General features: G+C 39.8%; 1 protein-coding gene across 1 annotated transcript in view; it reads right to left on the bottom strand.

Moving 5' to 3' along the window:
• LOC109918067 (ATP-citrate synthase) overlaps window positions 1-25,654 on the bottom strand; it is a gene marked incomplete at its 5' end in the record, with an annotated part of 48,301 nt that extends 22,647 nt beyond the window's left edge. The window contains 11 exons of the mRNA XM_048621446.1: window positions 4,564-4,593; window positions 7,342-7,435; window positions 10,381-10,535; window positions 13,388-13,505; window positions 15,756-15,817; window positions 17,149-17,285; window positions 17,769-17,887; window positions 20,167-20,297; window positions 21,025-21,104; window positions 22,409-22,599; window positions 25,592-25,654. Coding sequence (XP_048477403.1) covers window positions 4,564-4,593; window positions 7,342-7,435; window positions 10,381-10,535; window positions 13,388-13,505; window positions 15,756-15,817; window positions 17,149-17,285; window positions 17,769-17,887; window positions 20,167-20,297; window positions 21,025-21,104; window positions 22,409-22,599; window positions 25,592-25,654 — 1,180 coding nt within the window. The remainder of the gene's footprint in view (window positions 1-4,563; window positions 4,594-7,341; window positions 7,436-10,380; window positions 10,536-13,387; window positions 13,506-15,755; window positions 15,818-17,148; window positions 17,286-17,768; window positions 17,888-20,166; window positions 20,298-21,024; window positions 21,105-22,408; window positions 22,600-25,591) is intronic.
• Between the last annotated feature and the right edge of the window lie 1,699 nt (window positions 25,655-27,353).

Here is a 27,353-nt window from a genome sequence, read left to right as displayed (position 1 = left end):
TGGGTGTTGCCTACACCAGATTGCAGCAGCTCATTGCCACCTTCTGTAGGGCAATTAGGGGTGGACAATAAAGCTGGCCCAGCCAGCAATGCCCAGATCCTATAGCGAATAAAAGAAAAGATTGACAGACATGAGCTGCATTCTTTGAGAATCAAACAGGATGAGCGGCAAGGTATCACTGGCATTACTGAATGGTTAGCTTCTGATAGGTTTGTTTTATAATATCTTATCAAAGCTGCTTCAGATTAGGTAGAGTTTATGGTTGGTTTGGATCAAGAATCAGGGGATATGGGAGTGAAGGAGAGAGATAAGGGATTAACATTTTTCAAGGTACCACCTGGCATCCTAACATCAATAGACTGGGCTGTCCAAGCTTTTTGCCTTTGTGGGTCATTTTGGTTTGTACCATGAAGCCTCAGGATTCCCTCTATTTTTAAATCCACATTCTGTTAATTTATTCAAGAGGATGTGGGTGCCATTGGCTATGCTATCATTTATTGCCTGTCCTTAAACAATCATTCCTGTTCTGATTTAGGATTCAAAGAGGCAACAGTGCGATCAACAGCCCGTTTTCCAAATCAGCAGTCCCAGGGAATTCAAAACAATACAAACCAGCAAGCAAGTAGTAAAAATAAATGCAAAATGGTGTTATGGTGTCACTGGTGTTGGCTTGCTGAGCTTCATAAGCTGTGACAGACCCACAGGTTGCAGTTTGGACACTCTTGCAGGATAGACATTCCTATGAAGTACATACAGGCTATCCCGTTCTTCAATTCACATCAACATGAAACAGCCAAGTGAGTGCACTACATCAATATAATAGAGATAATTTACCCTTTCTGTTGTCATTAGGAGCATATGTAACCTTGACTCAACTGTATTTTCTGCTATTTTAGAATTGCTATATTGAGGAGAGGGTGCAGATAAAATACACAGGTTTACAGCAAAATAGTGTAAGTGACATCTGTTCTCTATTCAGCTGAATAAAGCATAAGTTTATTCATTGGTCTGAAGACAGATTTGGTCACATGGTGCCACCCTCACTCATTTGCGAAGATTTAACTGGGCACGGGCAAGCCCTGAGCTAGTTTTAAAGAAAATGCATCTGCACTAGGAGGGACAGATCACATTTGTCAAAAGTAATACTGATCAGCAGCTAATTTTTAAAACAAACATCTTTAGATTAAATGCACAGAGCACTTAGGCAAGAGGACAGCAGAAATGAATCAACATTCGCTTTGAAATACCCATTCAATGACTAAGTTTAAACTATTAAATTTAAACTTAATATCCCAGTGTGAAATAAAGCAAAGGGATACATTTCCCAAAGTGCAGTGTTATCCAGAAGATAGCAAATCTCCAGTACAAACATGAAATGAGCTATCAGCAATTTACCTGGCCGACAATGAAGGCTAATTCAGAGCAATGAGAAAATTGGACATGCACCAGATATAACAACATCTGCCTAGTTATCCAGAAGTCTGACTTGCCACTTTGCGCACCAATGTCTCCAAATCACGATGCCCAGAACTAAGCTTCAAGCTATGGGTCTCTGCCAGTCTGTTTATAGAATCCCTACAGCATGGAAGCAGGCTATTCAGCCCATCGAGTCCACACCGATCCTCTGAACAGCAGCCCACCCAGACCCACCCCTTACCCCCATACCTGCATTTCCCACTCAAGACACTATAGGCAATTTAGCATGGCCAATCCACCTAACCTACACATCTTTGGACTGTGGAAGGAAACCAGAACACCTGAAAGAAACCCACGCAGACACGGGAAGAATGTGCAAACTCTGCACTGTCGCCCAAGGCTGGAATCGAACCCAGGTCACTGGCACTGTGAGGCAGCAGTGCTAACCACTGACCCACCATGCCGCCTTGTGTTTACACCAACCTGTGACCTTGGATTTATTAAAAATGCACTGCTGTGCCAAGGCAATAGACTCAGCCATTGCTGCATTGCATCAGGTGCCTGGAAATAAGAAACGTTACTAAAAGTAGTATGAAATGCAAAAAGAACCACAAAGAAAGTATATACATAATCAAAACAGAATTAAGTTTTCTGAACTTCAAAGAGCATAGTTTAAACGCTCATTATCATGAAAGGCTGAAAAGGAAAAGAAATGGGAAAGTGTGCATTGTGAAACAGCGAGAGTAAAGTATGCCAAGTCCTGTCACAGGGAGGCAGTTAGTATGGAGAACAGACACCTTAGAAAAACCAGGAAGAGAGGAAAGCTGGGAAACGGTACACATATTGTGCTAGTCCCCCAACTATCTCTATTTAACAGGGCAGAGCATCCTTGACTCTCTTACTGCCTCATTGCTTTGTTCAGCCTTACAGTTAATGCCCAACCCTTAGCTTTTGAAGTCCAGGTAACGCAGTCCTGTACTACTTGTACATCTCAGTTGCTGGTTGTCCTGTTTATATTTCACCAGGCTGGGGAATTTGGAAAGAGCTGCTCTTGGTTAGATAGAAAGTTAACTAAATAAGCTAAAGATATGTGCCCAAATCCCTCCAAAATATAAGAGTCTTAAGTGGAAGCTAGAAAGGAGGCAGAAGAACTTTGTCTTACATTGGAGCTCAGTTATCCTCCAAGCTGATTAATGTTTTGGAAGAAAGGCCGCTAAACTGTTCTCTTTTGGACTTCTGAATTTTGGAGTTTATGTCTGAAGGGTTTTAATGATTTACTTGCTAGTATTAGAAACCTCCTGGAGTAATGGGGGATTTACATTAGGAGCGTTTATGTGCGAACAAAGTAAATGAGTAGTACCTTAGGTTTTCAGATAGATGATTCTGGACTTTTTTGGACTTGGAAGAACCCACAAGTTGGAAAAAGCAGATTTTTAGTTTCAGTTTTGAGCCATTACAGAAGTCTTATCTGAAGTTGGATAGATGTAAAACTGTTGCTCCTGAGCAAGGGAGTTAATTATGGACTGTTAGAAAGAAGCTACCTTAATATAAGGATTTTAAAAGGTCATAGATCATAAGTGTTTGGCTCAAATCTTTGAGTCATTTGAAGCTAAAAGAAATCTAAGCTCAGTTGTATGAAGGTTCCAAGAAGAGACTATCACGTTCTCAGATGGGGAAATTGAAGCCACAGTGAAATTAAGTCTTATAGATGTAAAAGTGAAGGAAATTCTCTGGTATGAATATTATAAAAGGATGCTGTTGGGATCATTAGGGTTGTCCTTCTTTCTTTAAATATTTAAATCTTTGTTATATACAAATATCTTAAAGCTTGGTTTATTCTTTGTCTATTACGCAAATGAAATGAAGACAAAGATACAATGCTGCAGAATCAGGTTTAACAGTAAAACAAAAGTCTATTATGCAAATGAAATGAAAACTTTTGTTTTACTCTTAAGCCTGATTCTGCAGCATTGTATTTTTGCGCTTGTTTGTTAAAACAACAAAAAAAATAAAATGATCCATCAAGCTAGATTTCAGCCTTGGATCTAACTTGTCCAGTAATGGAATTGTAACACTTTACAGACTCCATTAGACCGATGTTTTATTTTCAGATTTCCAGCTTCTTAAATCTATTTCTCGACTGCCATTCACCAATTTTCCTGCAAAGGGAGGATGGAGGGAGCCCAAGGGAATAAGAAAGTGTAGAGGAATCGGCATTGTATGACAGTGCTTAAACTAGCAGATAGTGGTGCCAGTGTCAATAGTGATGCAGAGTTGATGGTTCAAACCAGACAACACTGGGAGGAGTGGGAGACATATTTAAAAAAGCTGGAATTTCATCATACAAACACTTGACAATAATTCAGAGATTCCATCCTGGTCATAGTTCTCCTGTCTCCTTCCATAAAGGGTTGAGGGGAAACAAAGATTATCAAATTATATTAAGTCTTGTGTTATGAAGACAACTTTTAATTTTAAACAGAGAACGAAACCAGCAGCAGTTCACAAAACTATTCATTGGCATCAGTAAGCAGGCAATATACCATACAGGCTGGGTTAACAGTGTACACATGGTGTCAACAAAGCTCTTCAAAACGGATTTGAGAGAACTAGGCCTTCTAGAAAGGCTTGCTGCATGACAAGTTCACAAGATTCTTAGACTATGGAAGCAGAGGTGGTTGTGGACATGTAAAAGGCAGTCAAGAATTAGTCAGCCATTGCTGCAGGAAGGCTAAGCTCACACACAAGCTATTTTGACTACTCTGGATCCCAGCCGTGCCCCACCAAATGGGCAGAGCTTAGAGCCAAAATATTGAATCATACTGGAGTTATCTTGCTATACGTGGCTCCAGTGGTAATACCCTACAAACAGCAAGCTGTTAATGCTTCATTAGGTTATAAATTCAGAAACAAAAAGGTAAACTCCATACAAAATGTTTAAAAGAAATGTGTCAAGAAGGTTTGATCCATTTGATTCCCAGTTCCCCTCCAGTAAATAAACACTCCTGAAATTTTCCCCACAGGTTAATTTTATCGCTGCAAGCAAATGAAGCAAAAACATTACAGCTGTCTGCTAGGAAGCAGCATAATAAATAGCAACTATACACCTTCCATGAACATACATTTATCCGTCTGTTGCCCTCCTACCTCTTTTCTTTTCTTGCCTTGCCTTTCCTTCTGTCAAAGAGAGATTACCACAAAAGAAATGCATCACATATAATAGGATTTGTTAAAAGACATCACTACCTGATACACCCTTCCCAATGGCACACCATCTCCCTTTTGACCAGGAACACACCATACTGATACCCATCTTCCTCCTGATGGCCATTATCAAGCCCTAATGAAATGAAGGCCATTACACCACAGCAGCGGAAGGCAGTTTAATCTCAGCTCCCAAAGCAACTGGAACTAAACCAAACAACTTTGAAGTATTGTACTTCAGGTACAAGACTGTGATCTGGAGGAGTGCTGGGCAAGCTGTAAAAGGCATGAATCACAGAATATTAAACTGAACAACACAGACTATTCTGTCCTTTGTGCCAGTGAGGCACTTTAGTAGTAGTTGGCGGATTACTTGACATAATAAATAAAACCAAACAATTGCTTTAAGGGATCTACCTCAAATTAAATGGGGCATTGTCCACATTGCACAAATGATGTTACACTTTAGGTTGAAATTAAACATCTCCGAAATTTACCATGAACAACACATGGAGGGAGTATAACCATAAAATTAGAGCCAGGCTGCTCAAGAGTAATGGCAGGAAGTAGTTCTTCACAGGCAATAATGGAAATCTGCAATTTCTTTCCCCAAAAATGTTGAAACTGGGGCTCAGTTAAAATTTTAACAGATTTGTTATGCATGGATAGTAATGATTACAGAACCAAGTTAAATAAAGAATCAGTTCAGCTAAATGCAGGGCAGAAAGGGCTCAATGGGTATATCGCCTCCTCTTATCTCAAATTTAAAAAAAAAATCAAAGTGGTACCAGATCATACAGTAATCACAACCGAACAGTCAAAACTTACTCAGGATTACATTTGATCTGGCTTTTAAGAGAAATGTCAGACCGTGCCATTCACATTGCATTTTTATATGCAAGAAACCAACTCTCTCTTTTTCAAAGCAAGCATTTAGGTTCTGAGGAAGGGTCACCAGACCCGAAACGTTAACTGAATTTTTCTTTAGATGCTGCCAGACCTGCTGAGCTTCTCCAGCAACTTTTGTTTTTGTTCCTGATTTACAGCATCCGCAGTTCTTTCGCATTTTTTTCTCTTTTCCAAGTTGACTTTAGTCAAGAAGTAACCAGAGGTGTAGCAGAAACTATTTGAAATGTGAAACATATATAATAAGTGAAATGAGTTGCTGATAGAGACATTTTTGCAAGCTCCTAGGTCTCATATTTCAATAGAAGCATGAGGAGCCACTGAGCCAACTCAATGTATGTACGTGCCCAGTGACAGAGGGTGAAGTGCATGTCACACAAGCAGAAGTCTGCCACCTACAGCTGCACCCAGGTGAGCAAGTTGATATCTGCTGCCTGCTTTTGAGAGTCTGGTCTCAGGAGTGGACTGAAACAACAGGACCTCTAGTTTACGCAAACTCAAGTGATGCAGACTGCAGTAAATGTGTGGAGCGAACCTCATCAACTGCTTTAAAAACAGTTCCCTTCAAATTTTGCTCCCTCCCAAAAGGGAGTGTTTTATTTGCATTGAACCTGAAGCAAAAGCCAGATAAGTAGTTTTCACCTTCATTTTAACATGCTAATTCACAGCAATGCCAATTAGGTTACGCACAAAACAGAATTTAAAGAAAATTAAAACTATCAAAATAGTTGTCTTAATTGTTTAAATTTTTGTTATTATGTAATGATGCCAGTTCACCGTGCCTTTTTAAAAATGCACCAGGCTCCAACTACTTCTGTTTAACATTGATGCTTTTTTCATATTTAAGTCAATATTTTCAGTATAATAAATTTGAAATCTCATGCATAAACCAAGGGAACAATGTTGAATTACATAGACTTGCTATGCATGATTTTGCTTTGAAATCGGCAGATTACCAGGTAGTTATGAGCCGTATACATCATTGAAACACTGGCAAATGAAATGAAAAGTTAAAATAAAACAGTTGGAAAAAATCAAAATGTAGATAATAAAATTAATATACGTGGAGATACGATATTTTGGGATGCAAATCATTTGTTAAAACTGCAAGATACTACCAATGAACAGCACTGGAAGAAAATGGAAAGAAAAAACAAAGGAAAATAAATTCAACCTGCGAAGTTTCAAAGGGAAAATAAGAGACAGTTAAATGTTAGTAGTGATCAGCATAAGATACAATCAACAACACTGGATAAAAGAGACAGGAGACATACTTTACATGCTAATAGCTTTGGGGAATGGGAAACAAAGATATAGAATGAGAAGCATAAAAGTCATAAAGCTGAATTGACTGCTTGGAGCCTGGTAGAAGGTAAAGGTAAGTGAATGCCAAGAGTACCAACCACCTTGGCATTTAAACAGAGGGGTTTCTCCCTCAGACATCAACACATTCCTTCCCCTCAAGGCCATTGGAAACGTTAGCAACCCCGGACAGAGAAAACATAAATGAAGCTTGAGCAGCCGAGTCAATGATAAAGCCAAAGAATCTTGCAGAGGATACAATGCTGTTCCCTGATGTGATGATTTGCTCCAATGAAATTGAATACAGTTGAAATCAAATCAAATGCTGCCTTCAGCTAATTAACAGCAATTTAAATAAAAGAAAATTGTACAAGCTTTGGAGCAATGCAGGTGTTAAATTTGGAGTCTGGCATTTCACCTTTAGCAGAAGCTTGAATCCTATATAGAAATATACATGGACAAGGTAATGCTATGGTTACAGCCTGGCACTTATTGGTACATTTATTGAATTACCATGTGGAATGTTCTGCTTCAGACTCATCGATGTTCTGTTGGTATCATCAGGTTTTGAATCAGAGAAAGAAGCAGTTCTGCTGGGGGCTGGAGTCTGGAAGGAAACAAGAAGTAGTTTATATATTCTACTAAGAGATGCAACAATTGCCAGCCAATCTGTTCATCAACAACTGTGATTTAAACGTTCTGAAGTCGTCAGACTGGACTCTGCGAGAACGGAGTTTCCAGCATTCTCTCTATTCTGCTTTTATAGATATTCTGTCAAAGAATTCTAATAAATTTGTCAGGCATAATTTCTCCTTCATGAAACTATACTAACTCTGCTTAAGAGCATATACTTCTAAACACTATTACATAGTATATTATAAACTCAAATATTTTCCCAATATGTTAAGATAACTGGCGTATAGTTGCCTGTATCACATCTTATTCCCTTTGAGTGTACAGGTGTTACATCAGCATTCCAACACTTCTCCAAAATCTAACAATTCTTGGAAGATTATTATGAATGCAACAATCTTTATAGCTAGTCCTTTTAATATTCTAGGATGCATCTCATCCAATCTGGGTCTTTAACCTCATTAATTTCCCTAGTACTTTTACTCTAGTGATAATTATTGTATTTGTCTCCCCTTTCTGCTCTTGATTATTTAGTATTTTTCAAATGCTTTTCAAAAGAAGGTTCTAAAATGGGCATAAGCCAACCATGGTTAACCAAAAGGTAGATAAGGACTCCATCAATTTGAAAGTAAAAACATATGTAGCAAAGATTAATGTTAAGCCAGAGGGCTAAGAACATTTAAAAACCAACAAAAATGACCAAAAGAATGAAAGAGAAGGTCAAGAGTAAACTTGCAAGTAATAATAACATGGACAGAAGTATCTTTAAATGCAAGAAAAGAGACAGACTGAAATGAGCATAGGCTCTTCGAGAATAACACTGGGGAAATGAAAATGGGGAGCTAGAAAATGGAAGAGTTGAATAAATACTTTGTACTAGTCTTTGTGGTAGAAGACATTAATAGCATACAGCAGTCAAGTGTGCCACTGTCACCCCTGATGAGGGCAGAATAGTGGAATTTAAACTGAAGATTTCCCTTCCCAGAATCTTGCTTTCTCACTGAGATATATCTTCGCTGTGAGCCATCAGCTCTATTCATAAACTCTGCCACTGATCCTCAATTATCTTTCCTGCTGAACTCCTTTCCCAGTCCACTCCACTTGGGTCTGTTCTCATTCCTTTATAAATTACCCTTATTTAAGTGGAACACTGTTGTTTCCAACCTGAGCTGTTCCCTCTCAAACCAAATGCTAAATTCTACCATGTAATGGTCACTGTTCCCTCACGGATCTGATATTCCAAGATCATTTATTTATCCTACCTATTTACACATTACTGGATGCAAAATAACCTGCTTCCTGCTTGGATCCACAACATTTTTTTGAAATTCACTCACTGGACATGGATATTACTGGCTTGATAGCATTTATTGCCCATCCCTGGCTGCACTTGAATGGAGTGGCTTGCTAGGCCATTTCAGAGGGCAGTTGAGAGTCAACCACATTGCTGTGGCTCTGCAGTTACACGTAGGCCAGACTGGATAAGGACTGCAGAATTCCTTCCCGAAGGACGTTAATGAGACAAATGGGTTGTTCCAACAACAGGCAATGGATTTTATGGTTACTAGTAGGTTCTGAATTCTAGATTTTTTTTTTTTTTTTTTTAAATTGAATTCAAATGCCACCATCTGACATGGCAGGATGCAAACCAGAGGTCTCCAGAAAATTTGCTGAGTTTTTGGATTAATAGTCTAGTGATAACTCCACTATGCCATTGCCTCCCCCAAAATTTAGTTATATTATCCTAGGAAACTGCCTCAAAATATAGTATGAACTCTTCCTCAGGGCTACTTTTGCTAATCTGTCTATCAATCTACATAAAGATTAAAATCACCCCAGATTAATGTGCAGCCTTTTCAACATTCTCTCATTATCCCCTGATTTATTCTATATTACAGAACAACTAATGTCAGGGGGTCTATTGATTATGCCTACCAATGTTGTCCACCCCTCATCATTTACCTCCACCAAAACTGATTCTATATTGACCAATCTAAGATTATTTCTTGCTGTCGTACTTTTCCATGCTGTATGAACAAAGCTACCTCATCAGGCTTTCCTTTCAAAAAGTCTCATACCCATGATTATTTAATTCCCAGCTTAGATCTCCTTTTAACTCCATGAAGATAAGACCCATTAACCTCTATTTACAGCATAAATTCATTTTCTTCCCAAAAATGTTACATGCATTCAAATAGTGCTCTTAATTTTTGCCTTACTATTTTTCTCCAATAACCCTCTTTTTATTGCTGTTTTTGTATGTTTATATACACTGTCCCTTTGTCCTTTTCTAGATATAGTTATTCAAATAGCTGTCCTGTAAACACTTTTCCTTTGCAAACCTATAGTTCCTCTCTGCTTAATCCTCCCCAACCTCTAATTAGTTTAATACCCACTTTACAGACAGTTATTCAGTTCGCCAGGCTGCTTTTCAGATTTGTATATTTTCCAGATTTCAGATCTCCTAAAAATAGTACGACCTCATACTTTCCCAATTCAGAATGTTCACACCTGTTCCTCTAAGGACCCCAAATTGCTTAAACATCGTAATCAGTTAAATTAATCTTAAATCCTCTGCACTAGAGAATACAAGCCTCGTCCAAAGCCTCATGCAGTACAGTGGTAAAGTCCCTACCTCTGAACCAGGAGATCCAGGTTCAACCTGCTTCAATGGTGTGTCATAAAATCTCTGAATAGGTTGAATAGAAATTATATACAAGACTTGTCTATGACGACCTCATGCTCCCTCCCCTATTCATTGCTCCAATAACAAATACCAATAAATGAGCAGTCACAGTCTCCTGATTACAGCACTTTCAACAATTTTAAATCATTTCAAAATCAAAACAAGCTAGCAGATAACAAGAAACACCAATTCTTCAAAACATCTCTCGCCTATTTTAGGGCTCCTACACTTACTGATGGACTGCCGCTGGCATTTAGAAGGAAGTTGGCAGTGTGGGCAGCCATGGGTGGCTGGTCAGGAATGGTTCGGTGACCAAGTGCCATTCCCACAATTGCAGTCATGTGCGTTTCTGTTCCAAAAACATAGATAGGAATTCCAGTTGTCTTCCCTGTGAACAGAGATTAATTGGTTAGGACTAGAACAATTGGAACTGGATAACTTTATGTTAAAGCATGTGAATAAACTACTCTATTATTCTAGGCTGGGAAGCAGGTAAGGGTATAAATAACAGAGTTAATAGGAAAACATTCCTTTTTTGAAGTCAAAGAAGCTTGGAGGACAAAGCCAATATGCCCTCATTATTCTTCCAAACTACACCGAACAATGAAACTGAGCCAATGTGGACAGATTTAATCAGTGGGCAGAATGTATCTTTTGCATTTCTATGTGCCCGTTCAGCGATGCCTGCGTGTTATGGTTGAGGAAAACAGGCTATTATTGTAGTTTCTATTTTACCTCCTCCCTCTCACTACATTGGTTTTACCAGCCTCAGAGTGGACAGGGGACCTAACCGCATCCCTTTGGATCCTATAGCAATACAACTTCGCAAAAGTGCCTCAAGTGAAGCTTCACCAAGATTTGTATGAAGATTTGCTAAAGGAATCATAGCTATAGACCAACATGCTGTAACTTTAATATCAGATTCATACAATACAGAAGAGGTTCTTCAGCCCATTAAAAGTCTGCACCAAAGCTACACTAAACCTACATTGATTGATTGATTTTTGTCACTTGTACTAAAGTACACTGAAAAGCTTTGTTTACAAGCAGTACAGGCAGACCATAGTAAGCAAGGATGTACAGATCTAAAAGACTGGAGGCATACAGGTTACACTGCACAGGGCATGTGCTAAGCAAGATCAGCATTATTTGAAGCTAGACAGTCCATTCAGCAGTCTAATAACAGTCAAGAAGCTGTTACTGAACCTGCTGGTGCGCGTTCAGGCTTCTATATCTTCTGCCTGACAGAAGAGTTTGTAGGAGATCATTATCAGGGTGTGATGGGTCTTTGATGATGTTGGCAGCCTTTCCCCGGCAGCAGGTCATGTAAATAAAGTCCATGGATGGAAGGGTGGCTTCCGTAATGGTCTGGGCTGTGCACACCACCTTCTGTAATCTTTTATGGTCCTGGGCACAGCAGTTGCCATACTAGGCTGTTATTCACCCGGACAGTTATGCTTCCAATGGTGCATCTGTAGAAGTTGGTGAGGGTCTTTACGGACATGCCAAATTTCCTGAGCCTCCTGAGGAAGAAGAGGCGTTGTGCCTTCTTGACTGTTGCATCAACATGGATAGTCCAGGACAGGTCATAGGTTATCGTCACTCTAAGGAACTTGACGCTCTCCACCCTCCGTTCCATTCATGTAGATGGGGGTGTGTTCTCCTTTCTTTCTGAAGTCAATGACCAGTTCTTTAGTTTTGCTGACATTGAGAGAGAGGTTGTTCTCATTGCACCACATCACCAAGCCCTCTGTCTCTCTTCTGTATTTGACAGATCATTGTTAGATAGGTGTCCCACTATGGTGGTGCTGTCAACAAACATTTGGATGGCATTTGTTTGGAATCTGGCAACACGGTTGCGGGCGTACAGGGAGTACAGCAGGGGGCTGAGGATGCATCTTTTTTTTTGGGGGGGGGGGTGGGGAGCGCGCTCCAGTGTTGAGCTGAGTGTTATTGTGGGAGGTGCAGTTACCTATCCTCTCCGATTGCGGCCTATGGGTCAGAAAGCTGAGGATCTGGCTGCAGAGGAAGGAGCCAAGACCAAGTTTTGAGATCAGTCTGGAGGGGATAATGGTGCTGAAGGTGGAGCTGTAGTCAACCTGCAGGAGTCTGACGTAGGTGTCCTTCCAGGGATGGGCGCAGGGCTAGGGATATAGCATCCTCTGTGGATCTGTTACATCAGTAGGCAAACTGTAGGGGATCGAGTCAGGCTGGGAGACTGCAGTTGATGTGGGCCATGACCAGCCTCTGGAAGCACTTCATGATTATTGAGGTTAGAGCTATTGGGTGGTAGTCATCAAGGCACACTGCATGTGTTTTCCTGGGTACCCGGATGATGGTGGTCCTCTCGAAGCAGCTGGGGACTTCGGCTTGTAGGAGGGAGAGGCTGAAGATGTCAGTGAATACCTCCGCCAGCTGGTGCATACAGGATTTGAGTGCTCAGCCGGGGACACCATCTGGGCTTGTTGCTTTCCCTGGGTTGACTCCCCGGAAGACCGCTGCAGACATCAGATCGGTGACTGAAGGAACAGGTGCATCTGGGGCTGTTGGGGCACTAGTTCCACTTACTATTACTTGGTCCATTGCCTTGAATGTCATCAAATTTCAAGTGCTCATTCAAGTGGTTTTTAAAACTGAGATTACCTGCCTTAACTACCCTCCCAAGCAGTACATTCCAGAGTCCTACACCTTCTGGGTTAAAAATATAGTTGCCTCTAAACCTATTGACTTTCACCTTAAATGGGTGCCCCCTTGTTATTGACCCTTCAATTATGGGGAACAATGTTTTCTATCCACCCTGCCCACGCTCCTCAATCTTGTACACTTCTATCAGGTCCCCTCTCAACTTTCTTTGCTCTAAAGAAAACAACCCGAGCTTATCCAGCCTCTCTTCATAGAGAGAGAAAAACTGTTCCATCCCAGTCAACATCCTGGTGAATCTCCTCTGCCCTGAAGGGGGTGCAATCACATCGTGACTATAATGCAATGATCCAGAACTAGAGACAATAATTCAGCTAGGGCCTAACCAAAAGGTCTGTCCAGTTCCACCATAACCCTCCTATTCTTATCACCAATGCCTCGACTAATAAAAGGCAAGTGTCCAGTATTTGGCACAGATTTGATTTATAGCTAATAGTTTGTCAGTTCTGCATTTTATACTCGACATACTGATTGCAGTAATTAACTACTTCATAGGTTGGACTCTTGGACTTCTCTTTTTAAGAAGTTGTCAAGCCTCACCAACTTCACCCATGACACGGAGACCCTCTTGGTAATTGGGTCCACCTCTCCTGACAAAAATGGAGACGTTATGATTCTGCAACGGGGTTTGGTAGTCCTTGATGGCACGTACAATGCCCTAGGATTGAAAATAAAAAGATCAACAGACAGACATCAAGATGTTTCATCTTTAACACAAAATCAATTCAAACAACAAAGTTTTACCAGAAAAGATGGGTTTGGCTACTGGCTCCCTCGATTCCTCCAATGCAAGAATATTTAGCTGTTTTCCCAGGAACAGAGTTTCCTGCCATATTAAATTTTTATTCGTGAGTCCAGGCCTTTCAGTGATTTATGCTGAAATTTTGGGATCAGTTTTTTTTTATTTGTTCATGGGATGTGGGCGTCATTGGCTTAGTCAACATTTACTGCCCATCTCTAAATAGCAAGAGGGTAGTTAAGAGCCAACCACATTGCTGTGGATCTGGAGTCACATGCAGGCCAGGTAAGAACAGATTTCTTTCCCAAAATAATATTTAATGAACCAGATGGCTTTAAAACAAAAAACAATTAACAGTAGTTCCACGGTCACCCTTAGTTAGGCTAGCTTGTTTTTTAATTCCAGATTTTTTACTGAATTAGAATTTTGCCATCTGCCAGGTCATTAGTCTGGGGCAACAAAACAGAAGTTGCTAGAAAAGCTCAGCAAGTCTGGCAGCATCTTGAAGAGAAATCAGATAAAGTCAAAAATCAGACACTAGGTTACAATCCAACAGGTTTATTTGAAATCACAAGCTTTCAGAGCGCAGCCCCTTCGTCAAGTGGGGCTTTAGATGATCATTCCGGGCTACCCTGCCTCCCCTGCAGCTGGCCATTTTAAAAAGCAGAATGGATGTCAATCTTTATTCATGGGGATGTTGACCTATCAGATATGGATCACTCAGGAATGTCAACAGATCACCCTCCTTTCACTGAGCCACTCTGCTGATTCACCAAGGAAGATTTCAGACCTACTTAAAGTGACATAACAGAGAAAGCAATCCTTAATAATGTTTCAGACGTGTCCTTCACATTGAAAGGGCATTTTTCTTTCCTCAAAAAGTCACCCACGTCATAAATCCATTAGTTTAATTACTGCCTTTGGAATTGATTTTATTCTGGCTGTTTGAAATCATTTTAAGAGGGTTGTTAGTTAGGAAAAAACAGACAGAATGCCAACAGCCAAAAGAGCATCAACCCATTAATTAATAGCTGCACCAAGAGCTGAATGAATGAGTAGCTGTGGAAGCTGTGTCAAGACAACTAGACTCGATATTTTATGAAGAAATAAAATGAATTTGGTTCTATTGGCTTTTGTGTGAAGCACAAAGGGATAGTGCGGAATAGTTACAGCAAGTAACCTGGAATTATCTAAAACAGTTAAAAGATATAATGACAATGGAGCAAAGATATTTCTTCTAAATGAACAGAGTTATGTCAGATAGCCTTATGCTTGTAGTTATCATGTGAATTAATGATCAACCAGACCACTGGACACAATTACTTTACACCAAAAATCAATTAGCAGAAAAGTGCTAAACATTTGCAGTCCAATTCAGTAACTCAACCAATTTCATCACTTCCATCCCTACCCATGCCAACCCCATTCACCTCTTCCTCAACCATCAGTAAAATTAAACATACTTATCCAATCCAATGTCTCATCCACTCTCCACACCATTCCTACTCTTCCAAGCCTTCCCCAACCTCCCATTTTTGAAGCCATCCACATCATGTACCACAGCCTCCATCCTTTCCCCCAAATACCCAACTCCCACCATATTTCTATACGGACACTGATTTGCCAACCCAGTCTCCTGAAAGGAAAAGCTCCTTGGCAGACATACTGAAACTTACTTAATCAAGATCCAATCAAATCTGTTATACCTGAAGTAAGCTCCAAAGCAGTGCAGGCTCAGTTGGACTGGATCTCCACTTCCTTCCATAATGTGAGGAAAAGATGTGTACCTCGGTTAATCCTGCAACAATTCTGACAATTTCACTCTCCAATGTCACATCTGTTACTTTTATGCCACTCCTCCAACCAATCTATTCCATCCATCCCTTCCCAAATTCCTTCTCCCCACTCCTTTGCTCCTTCCCCCATCCTCTGCAACGCCATCCCTATTTCATTCTTTCCATAACATCCAAATCCTATGCTATTCTCTCTCCTATCATAGGTCCCCTCAAATTCTCTAACTAAGATAATTAAAGTTTCCGTCACCCACGCCAAGCATACATGCTTCATATACTCTTGTCCTCCACTTACCAAATCAACTCACTGGCCAAACTGAAAAGGGCATATAGAGAAAAATACAGTTTAATATAGATTCAAATATTCAGACATTACCTTAAATGTTGCTGCTACGTTTGTGAAGTTAGCAATGCTACCTCCAATAATGAGGATTTTTCCTGAATAGAACAGAACAAATTTACTCAGGCAAGTTAAAGAGTTAGCAAAAAACAGTAATTAGCCTCCTATAGCATCTTATATTGCTCTGTGTGTAAAAATATTTGATTACTTTGCAGCACAACAGATAAACATGGACATCAGACAAGAGTAAAGGCGATGAGAAAGCTATAATGGAAGAGTGGAGGAAAGTGAGGTAACTAGCCAGAGACCCTTTTTTTCAAAAACACAAAAAATAAATAGTCTCAGGAGGTTCAGCGTGCAGCAACAAATGAAGTGAAGAAAGTAAAAAGGCAGACAGACCTGGAGGAGTATATCAATAGTGGATGCACCAAGGGTGAACACGAGAGTAAGGGAAAGGAGGATTAGATCATACTACTCAAACCTGTGCCTCCATTCAATGCAATCCTGGCTGATTTTGGACTTCCACACTTGCCCACCTGCTCTCCACACGCCTGAGAGATTAAAAATCTGGCTCAGCCTTAAATATATTCAACAATGGAGTATCCACAACCCTCTAGGGTAAAGAATTCCTAATATTTACAATGCTTTGGGTGAAGGAAATTCTCAGCTTAGCCCTAAATGGTAGGAGACAGTGCCTACATGTTGTGAGAATTGATGATTAAAATAAATCACTGACATAGGTTTAGCAGCAATTAAAGGGAGCCAAAGACCAACTGTGCAAATCTTCATAATCTGTTGCATAAAGGCAGCAGATATTTGCAAAGAGCATAAAAGTGATAGAAGTCCAAGATTTGGGAGGAAGATGGCAATCAGAATGATTTTAATGTAGTCTGGTAAAGGTAAACAACATTGGTAGAACAGGGGCCAGGGCTAGAGGACAGTTTTGGTTCTAGCCAATTTTGACCATCCCACAGAGGGCAGCAATGTTCTGAGGATCAGTACAGAAGATGAAGAGCTGCTTGCCATCAGCACATGTGGAAAGTAATTATATTCCAGAGAATAACGATCTAATCCTCCTTTCCCTTACTCTCGTGTTCACCCTTGGTGCATCCATTATTGATATACTCCTCCAGGTCTGTCTGTCTGTCTTTTTGCTTTCTTTACTTCATTTGTTGCTGCACGCTCAACCTCAGACTATTTATTTTGTGTGTTTTTGAAAAAAAAGGGCTCTGGCTTGTTACCTCTCTTTCCTCCACTCTTCCATTACATAATATTAGGCAGAGAACCAGAGTTGTGGATCGGGGAACCACTGGCAATTTAACATGTGCAATGCAGTGAGTAGAAAACAGGAAAGCGAAGTGGCTGGAAGTGAATGCTCCATTATGAGCTCACTCAATTTCAAGATTGTTCTGATCCTTTTTATTCTCACCTTCTGGATGTTGCTCTCTGGTCATTAGAGACAAAATGGTCTTAGCATAATCATAGGTTTGCTGCTCACTGGGGGCACCCGAATACTCTCCATAATTTGCCAACTCATCCACTCCTCCAAGGTCACAGATGGTGTCACTGTGAACAAGTAGGCAGGAAAACAGTTAACAGTCAAACCAAAATTGCCTACAATAAAAAAAAAATGAAGATCTACCCTTACTTCATGACTTCTCAATTAAATGTAATAGGTCTCACTATCTACCCCCTCCTCCATTCTTCCCCTCCCAAGTCCACAATTAATCTTCCATGAAATTGTGCATTGTTATGCCTTGAAAATAGGATCACTTGGATCAATAAGCATTCAAAACGTCTCCACCATTCACTGTCTAACATTTATTTTGACAAAGTTAATAAAAAACATTCAAATAAAACCAAAATACAATTCATTCCCCGAAGCTTTCCTTTTTTCCCCTCATTGATCTGCTGGAAGTTTGAAATTAAGCTCTATTTCCTGAATCTACTGGTGACAGGAGCCAAAGAGCGGGGACTAATGATTTTGATTTGCTCTTGAAGGGTTCAAACTTCTGCACCCAGATTTAGTTACTGGAGAGTAAGCAATACCTGTATACAACAGAGGCACCTCCTCCAGCCACCATTGTCCAAATCCTACCCTTAGGGTTCAGGATAGTCAGCTTCAGACTGGCTCCACTCTTTGCATCAAGATCAGCAATATAAGCTTCCTGTAACAGTAAAGACATCAAAATACAATGCAGGTATTTTAAATAATTTAACCAGTGATCAGCCATAATCATACTGAATAGCAGAGCAGGCTCAAAGGGTCAAATGGTCTTCTCCTGCCCCTATTTCTATGTTCCTACACTCAGTTTATCAAAAGCAGATTCATCACATCACTCAATTAGTCCATAGCAGTCTTCACTCAACAGATACAGAAGACAAATGCAACATGACTGAAGTAACTACTTTGCCAGATACGTCTGAAATTATAATGGTGTCGGCACAATTGTTCATGCTCTAAACAGCTAGCAACCTGTACTGAAGAAACAGTAAATTTTCAATCCCCACAATTTGGTGACACATTTGCCCTATTCCATCATTAGTTTTGCAAAACAGAATCTCATCCTCAACTCCCTCATACAAACTCTATGCAACTGCTACATTTGCATGCCAACTGTCTTGAAACTTGCCACAGAATATAGAGTTTCATAATTAACACTGCAACTCCATTAGCACGATAAGTGTCAATAACCTCTCTGGTCCAGAAAATGACCAGTTAAAAGTATGGAGTCTCATCTCTTCAATGTGCCAATTGTTTGAAGAGATTTCAAAAATATTACCTTTATTTTTCCTCTCCCTCCGTTAGCTGCACTGAATTACCTTTCCCTACTTCACTTTCCTCCCTACTCCACTTTATTTCCCATTCCTTTCATTTTATTGGTAAAGGAGATCCATTGTCTCTCATTGCTCACAAACAGATCAGATACCCTGTTGTCTCCCTGTGCTGTATCAGTTCATACTCTCAACAAGCTGGTGAGCAAATAAAAATGAACACTAAACATGCACAAATTCTAACTAATGTTATGAGCTATGATCCCTCTAAGCTGCACAAACACTTGACCATGCAGCCACTCAGTTTCCATACGACCCAATCAGCATGCCAATGTACTAACTTCCTGGTTTGGACCTTGGAGATCCACACACGAATCTGAGGGAGATTTTGGTTGCGAGATGCTATGCTTCAGCAAATCCTAGTTGATTGTTTTTATTCACCAACATGGTCATAAGTGGCAGAACGCAACCCAAAGTGGAAAGGAGCTCTATATAGGGAGCTCAAATGCAGACTGAACACTCACTTCAACATCACAACCAGTTATTTTTCCATTGTTTGCTTCATTGAGTATTAAAACATTAAGCTGCAAAAGCACAAAGATTCTCAAAACTCACTCCTTGATCCAAGGGGACACTTGGGATATACAGTTTTGACCTGACAAGAAGGAGTCAAACCCAAGGTAATTAGCAAAGTCTTCAATTACTGCAAACTGTAGGCCATTGACAATTGTGCTAAATGGGCTATTTCATGCCAATAATTTTCTTTCGCAAGTAGGAAGTATAAACAAATAGTGGCATCAAATTAGTTAGTGTCAGATGGTCAACATCCCTCAAAGCTTAGATACAAGAGAAATTGCTAATCTGCATGACCTCAAATCTATAATCTGAGAGCAGCACACTTGAGCAATGCTGCTGTGACATCAGATAGCATATGCCATCTCACCACTTGATCCTTATCATGCAGATGTGGTTGAGCAACCCTGGTAGGCTTGCTAACAAGAGTCGATACTTGCATTTGATATTAATGTTAACTCAACTGATGACTAAATTATTGAGAACCATCATACAATTGCCATATTCATATCTGTACAAGGGTGTACACTGCCACCAGTTCGTTGGAACAGACTTGAGATACCTGTGCAGCAAAGCCCACACCTGTATTCCCAAAGTGGTAAGTAAAGGAGTTTGATTTTATGTTGATGCTACTTTTAAGTTTTAGAGCCATTTAACGTAATTTGTTGCTCAGAGCAATTATTTGAGGTCTATAATCTAAGACTCCCATCACTAAAGCTTACAGATTAAATAGACAAGGAATAGACACATTTAGTCTTAGAGTTAGAATCTAACATAGTTAAATAGTATTTTAAATTTAATGTCAGCACATCATTAATCAAACTCTAGGAGAAACACTGTGGGCAAAGTCTGATATCATTTAACAAATGGACTGATACACCAATGGAAAGATCTTTCCGGCTGTAAGGACTGGATTGAGTTGAACAACCTACCATATCTGTACGAGACCATGAATTCAAATTTGCATGGGAGGAAAATAAAAATCTCCAAATAAGAAAAACAGGAAGACACATTTAGTCCTTCAAACTTGGTGCCTAACCAAAGAAGCTAATCAATTTGAAAAAGATCACAAAATATGTCACCATACAGCACTACTTGCCTCAGGATAAGCTTCTCTCCCAAACGGTGGTGGGAATTCCACATCTCCCCATTTACTCTTGCATATGTAATCTGCTGTGGCATCTATCTTTGCTGCCATATCAAGGACAAATATTCCAGAGGCAGTAACAACTGCAGAGAATTGAGAGGGTAAAGGTGTGCAATAAATAATCACATGAAAATACTAGAAATTGACAGAGGTTCCAACATAATGTATTTGTAAAAGTCTGTTCTACGCAGTTTGGTTTAGAAATCTTTGCACTATTTTTGCAGCAGTGCTCAACTTTGCTCCCCATTCTCCATTTAAGGAATCCTAGATTTTTGACTATTAGAAATATGGATATGCAAAGACTTAGAATTAAAACTTGCAAACTAAAAGGATCATGAAGTAAATAAGTCTAATTAACAAAAGGATAACAGAGTATAGAACGAGACCAGGACTTACAGTTCATGAAAACAGAATTCTAATTTTGGCTTCAAGATTTTACTCATACTTTGAGATGTTACATTGGACAATTTTGTCCACTTTCCTGGAGAAACCCTAAAATGTTGCTCAGGATGTGGCTTCTAGTTTTGCAAGTTCTCTGACGTTCATGCTAGTAATGTTTTAAAGCACAAACCAAGTCATATTCTAGTCCAATGCTGAAGATAACACCAGGATTTTAAGGCCTCAGTTTTGGAACTTTGCTAATCTGGAAAAATGAATTGCACTGGACTTGTTGTGAAAATAAAAATTTCATGGCAGGACTCGCAGTCAACATGCTAAAGGTGCTCCTTTACAAATACACATTTATTCCAGTCAACTTGGCTTAAAGTCACCCCGTGGAGGAGGATACTGGTCACCAAATTTCATTTTTACCTAATGGATTAATCTCGAGGTAGGTGAAGTACAGTTCTTCATACAGTTTGAAGAGTCCAACAATAAAAGAGGCCAAAGTGCTGAAAAGACCAGAAAACAAAGTTAAAATGGCAAAATGGATAACTTCACAAATCAATTGAGATGAAAGGCAGCAAAGATTTGAGGGGTTGACTGGCCTACTCTTGTTTCTAATAGTTTAGTTCAAACAGTTGCACTTGCACCAAGATGGACATAATCTAGTGACTGCACACATTCAGTATGAAGATTTACGATAGTTTTGTGGCAAACCCAAACTGCCACTTTCTCAACTACTTTTTTCTTTCTTTCTTTTGTTGAATATCGTACTCTGGGCCATAACTAATTTACCAAATGAAACTTCCCTGTTGGTCTGGAGTTTAAACTAAAATATCCTGCACTGTCTAGTCCGCCTTGAGATACTGCTCTGTAAAAAGGGATTAGTGTGTTCCTTGAACCACTGAACTGAGTCTAAGCAACAGCCAGTAAGTGAAAATAGAATGAGCACATTGGAAAGCTATTTTACTCTCTGGAATAACAGACAATCTGCCTGGCACTGCCTTCAGAGGTATTCACATACTCACTTTACCACAGAGCATTCAGGACAGGAAATAAAGATAGAATTTGCATTTATATAGCACGTGTCAAAACCTTGAGATGTCTCTAGGTGCTTTACAACCAATGTAGTGCTGAACTGGTCACTGTTATAGACTAGCAAATGTACCAACTAAACAGCACAACAAAATCTTTAAGGATGAATGGCCAACTATTGTTCTTATGTTGTTGAATTAACAGATAGGTCATTTGAGACCAAGATGAGAAATTTCTTCACTAAGTTATGAATGTTCAATTTCTTTATCCCAAAAAGCTGTGAAAACTCAATCACTGAGCAGGTTCAGGACAGGACTGTTACATTTCAGCAGGCTAATGACATTGAGATACGGAGATAGCACGGCAAAATGGCAACAAGGTAGCTCTGCCATGATCTAAATGAATGGTAGAACAGGTTCAACAAGCTGAAAAGCCTACTTTTTCCTACATGACTCAAATATTTAAGGGCATCAGAAGTAGACAGGAAAGTAGAGTTGAGGCCATAATCAGATAATTATGATTTTATCCAATGGAGGAACCAGTTCCTGTTTATAATTCACATACATATATGTACCCTTTCAATTCAGGAGATACACAACACTGTAATCAACTGCAATACTATATCACCAGAGATGGGGCCAGCACAATCCAGCTGTAAACTACCCATCCTGTGAGGCTTCAATTCACATTTAAGTAGAGGTATCCAATGGAGAATCTAGCAGCAGCAGGAGGCAAACAGCCATCAATGCAACAGAAAAAAAGCTTTGCTGCAAGTTACCTTTTCCTGCTTGCAGTCACATGCTGGAGCAAATGCATAATAACATCCTGCTCAGTCAGATTTCCGTCAACTTCCACCAGGAATCTCTGGGCTTTCGAGTCAACATCACCAACATCCACCCCACCCTCATGATGGAACAGCACAATGTCACCTTCCCGAGCAGCATAAATACAGACATAAAATTCTTCATCCTGAGCAGGAATCACAAAAATGTTAGACCTCACAAAAAAACAAAACAATTTTGTCTCAAATTCCTACTGGATATAAAGGTAAAAGGGATGCAATGATTAAGATACTTAAATGTTAAAATGAGCCAATAACTAGAAACTACTTTCTCTGGTGCGAGACATCAGGAACACAGAGACCCTATCTTAAAACGAATGGTCAATCATTCAGGGGTGATAGCAGATAAAACTTTGTATACAAACACTGGCAGAAAACTGGGACACACTCCCTCAAAGTTGTAGGTGCCACAGGGTCACTAGATGGTTAGGACCAAGACTTACAGATTTTTGTTAGGCAAGATTATAAATGGATATGAATATAACACAAGAAACTGGAGGAATAGATCAGTCCTGCTCTAATCGACAAACAGGACAAACTCAAGGAGCTGACTGACCCACTTCTCTTCCTAAAATCACTTACCCCATCAAGTTTGTGCCAGCACCTTTTATCCACAAGGGACGTGATTTAATCCTAATTGTCTATTGATACCCAACCCATTTAATACTCCCCTTTACAAGCAACTTTTTAAAAACTTAGCCAGCTGTTGCAAAAAGTATACACTGGAAGTAGCCAAGTAGCTGGTTTCTGTGCAACAAAACGTCTCCTGAACTGTTATTTGGGAGCCAATTGGCAATACACGTTTAAAAACTTGCTGAGTCACAGACCCATGGGATCTTCAGTCAGGTTCCTCTCCCAAAAAGTACTTAAGAAATACATAGTGATTCAGGAGGCCAACGGCAAAATTCTAGCATTTTTGAGCTTCCTAAACTTTTTCCCACACTAAGCCCATTTTGAGGATTTAAAATTGTTGAGAGCTTATTTGAGAACTGGAGGAGCATTGGCCATTGCTGTCTCAGAGCTCACCACTGCAAAGATAAGCTCATGGCCCCATTTGGTGCGATGACCCTCACCTTGGGAAGTCTTGGAATAAGAAAATGAGGTCGTACAACTCCACAAGCCAGTTCCACTACTGAATAGCATTATGGCTGAACCTGCACCACCCTGCTTTCACACAGTTAGCCCTACACCTTTTGATGACCTACCATCCTAAAAATTAAAATTAGCCCAACCATGACCACAATCAACCACCAAGCATTCAATTTCTAGATTCAGAACTCTCAAACAAAGAATTTTACCTCATGTCTGAAGAGTGATGACCAGAACCTGATGACTCCCCAATTTGTTATGCCTAGAGCCCATGCAAGAGTTCCTCAGTTTATGCTTCCGGATGGCACACCCCAAAATCATAAACTCAGAGTGGGGTGTGTGGGGGCGGGGGGGGGGGGGAGGGGAGAGGTGGTGTTAGGATAAAGTCATGGGAGAAGATGCCTCAAGCCCTAACATTGTTGAACTCGAGATGGAGTGCAGAAGGCTGGAGAGTTCACAAGAGGAGAATGAGATGCTGTTCTTTCAGCTCGTGCTGAGCTTTGCTGGAGCACTGCAGCAAGCCTGCAACAGAGATGCTAGCCAGGGAACATGGTGGTATGTGGTTAACAAAGTGTGAATTTGTTAATTACAAAATGCAAGAAATAAAATGCAACATGTGCACAAGATCAGAAATGACAGGCAAATCTAAAATAATAAGTTTAAAACAAAACAAAGTTAGTCAGTCTCTGAACTGATCCTGAACAGTAGATAATTGGAAGTTGCAGCTGTTGCAAAGGAGATTACCAGCAGCACTGATGATGTTAGTTGAACAGTTTCATGATAAATGCATACATTTGTAATTTAGCTGAGATTCTGTAGTTCTAATTCCTTTCGATCACAATTGAATTCCAGCCTTCGGGGTGACAGAGTCCTTTGTGTGCCTTGTTTTCTTTTTGTCTAGCTTACATCCAGCACTTGAGTGACAGGGGTCTTTGTTTATAGACCTTTGTTTGTAATCCCCCTTTGAAGGGCTGCAGTTTGAAATTCCCTTCGCATCCATAGGTGCAGCAATCTGTGGGTATCTCTCTCCAAACAGCCACTTAAATTAAGCTAAAAACATTTCAGGGTTCTGACGCATGGTCATCTCAAAGGCCAACTCCTTATCCAAAGACTATGCCCTGAGCTCTAGGCCCAGCCATCAGGAGAAACAAACAGTCTTGGCATCTGTTAAGCCCTCTGAGAATTTCTGTGTTTCCATGAGAACACTGCATTTACCTAAACTGCAGAAAATACAGACACACTCCACTTAAGCTCTCAAGACAGTCTTTTCATGCTTGGAATCAAATGAGTTAATCTTCATTGCAACCCTGTGCCTTTCCTTTCCCCATTCCCAGCCCCCCTCACACTTCAAGAAAAGTACATTCTCCCTTAGCAGAAGAAACCAAAATTGTACAGATTACTCCAAATGCAATCTGACCAGAGTTCTGTACAATTGTAGCTTCTTTACTCTTCCTTAATCCAAATGCCTCAAGATTAGTTTGTCTTCCTAATTGCTGACCACACTTGCATGTTAACTGCTTTTCAAACAAAGACAGCCAAATCCCTGTGAACACCAACATTTATTATTTTTTTCAAGCTTAAAAATATTCTGCCTTTCACTTTTCCTTTCAGCTTTGTATGCCATAGAATGAATTGAGAAATATTAGGAGGAGAATGTCCACTCAATTCCAGTCAGATATCGTCATGTCAATAATGCGCATCTGCAAATCTAATAGGAGCACTGATGCAATACCCTGATGCAGCGTTAACCGTCATTCATATTCAGAGCGACTGACAGCTACTTGCTCAGGATCCTAAGCTTGGCCCCATCGAGACTGTCAGAAATTTTTTTAATGAAAAGAAGAACTATTGAACTGTGAACAGAGTTGAGAATCAGGGTTCAGAATCAAAATTAAGAATATTTTATTTAACTCTATCCATGTGCAAATTAAGGAATGCACAACAGAAATGAATCTTGCAACATTCAGCAAGTAAACTCTATTTCTTAACTTTAAAAAGGCAAATTTCTTTAAAATCTGTAGTTTGACCAACCTGTTGATGAGGTACAAATGGTTCAATCAGAAAATTCTTCAATACACCTTTTGCCCGTCCAACCTGGTTAAATTAAAAATAATTCAGCGACGAAACACTAAAAAACCTACTGCATTCTGCCTAGAACAAACATATTTATAAAAATATTTATAAGCATGTAAACATTTACTGTTCAGAAATGCTTTATATGCATTATTAACAGTCATTTAAGAGGTCAACATTTGGGGTACAGAAAAATCCCACAAATAGTAATGAGATGCTGGATGCTATGGAAATATTATTGCACGTTCAACCAGGGAACTCTGTAGCCAAATTCCCTTCTACTACACTACTTGAACTACTAGAGGGTTCATCATTTAAAGTTGTAATTATAGCAGTGAAGTAGCACTTGCCGGAGTTGGGTGACAAAGCAGCTAAGAATCAGGTGACCCCAAATCTCAGCCAAGCAAAGTCAACCAAACTCAACACAGCAGGCTGTAAGAATCACTTACTGTATGCTTTAACAAACTAGTTCAGTAGTCAGAGCAGCAGCACTGGCTTACCATTCACAGCATTTAAGAAAAAAAATAGGAGCATCAGAAAAGAGATAGTCTCCACCCTCAGACTTGGCAGCATTTCGTTCAAAAGGAGAACACATTTTCTGGAAGGTCTGCTGCACATTTCCAACAGTTTTAATTTTTATTTCAGATTTTCACAAATTATTTTATTTGTAACTCATGATCATGTGGACTACAGACCCCATTAAAACTAATCTTAAAAGTCTTTATATACATATGTTTAATCTATAGATTTGCTGTACAATACAGCAGATACTGCTGCTTGCATTACAACAATTGCTCTCAACAACTACTCTTTGGTCCACCCTGGCTGTTGCTCTTTGTCTCAATGAGGAAACATTTTGTGATGTCTATCTTATATTTTTACTTCTGCAACACCAAATCTGTGGCCATATACCCTGTCATATTTAAAGTACTGTTGAGTGTAACTAGCTTCCTCAACCAGAATGGCACATTTCTCTAATGTAAATTCTATGTAATACTCCATTTAGCTATACCAGCTCTGTGCCATATGTGTGCATGTTGATGGAGAAATGGAGCAGCTGAGTCAATAACGCCTGATGTCATCGCATAATATTGTGGTTTCAATATGTTGATTTTATTGACTGTAACTAATTTGGGAGCCAGATACGGAACCTTTTCTCTATGTTTAGACTGGAGCAAAATAATTGAATATATTTGGAAGAAGCTGCCGTGGTTGACATTTTAGTAAATTACATTTCACATGTCAAATACATCAGACAAAATGGAAGCAGACAACTTCATTACGGCTGTAATGCTTGAAGCAGTGAATTTCTTTACATTCCCTAATGGATTGTTCCCTCGATCTGGCATTTAACAGACAGCTGTGATTGTATTGGCGAGGAAGGGCTGCTCCAGGGCAGCTCACCAAGTGGCAAGCTGTCTGCAAGAGAAGCTGAACTTTCATGCTGCTTTCAAATTCTAGCCTAGAAAAGTCTGCAGAGCAGTGACAGCTTCCAAAGCCATGCTTGAAATTTACCAACAGCTTCAGTCAGCCTTTTCAGTACCTTACCAAGTATGTGGGAGAATTAAGCTAAAAGCATGCTTTGCTTGTGTCGAGTCTGGAATGCCAGGTATAATCATTTTTTGTTTGAATTGCTGTACAGTGCACTACAAGACAGACAGAGTGTGCCCGTAATCTTGCATCTAGTAACTTGACTTGGAACTAAGAGAAAGAAAAAGAT

This window comes from Rhincodon typus, unplaced genomic scaffold, assembly GCF_021869965.1.
Source record: "Rhincodon typus isolate 14 unplaced genomic scaffold, sRhiTyp1.1 hic_rhity00000671, whole genome shotgun sequence".
Classification (NCBI taxonomy): Eukaryota; Metazoa; Chordata; class Chondrichthyes; order Orectolobiformes; family Rhincodontidae; genus Rhincodon; species Rhincodon typus.
This window is presented reverse-complemented; position numbering and strand designations above follow the sequence as displayed.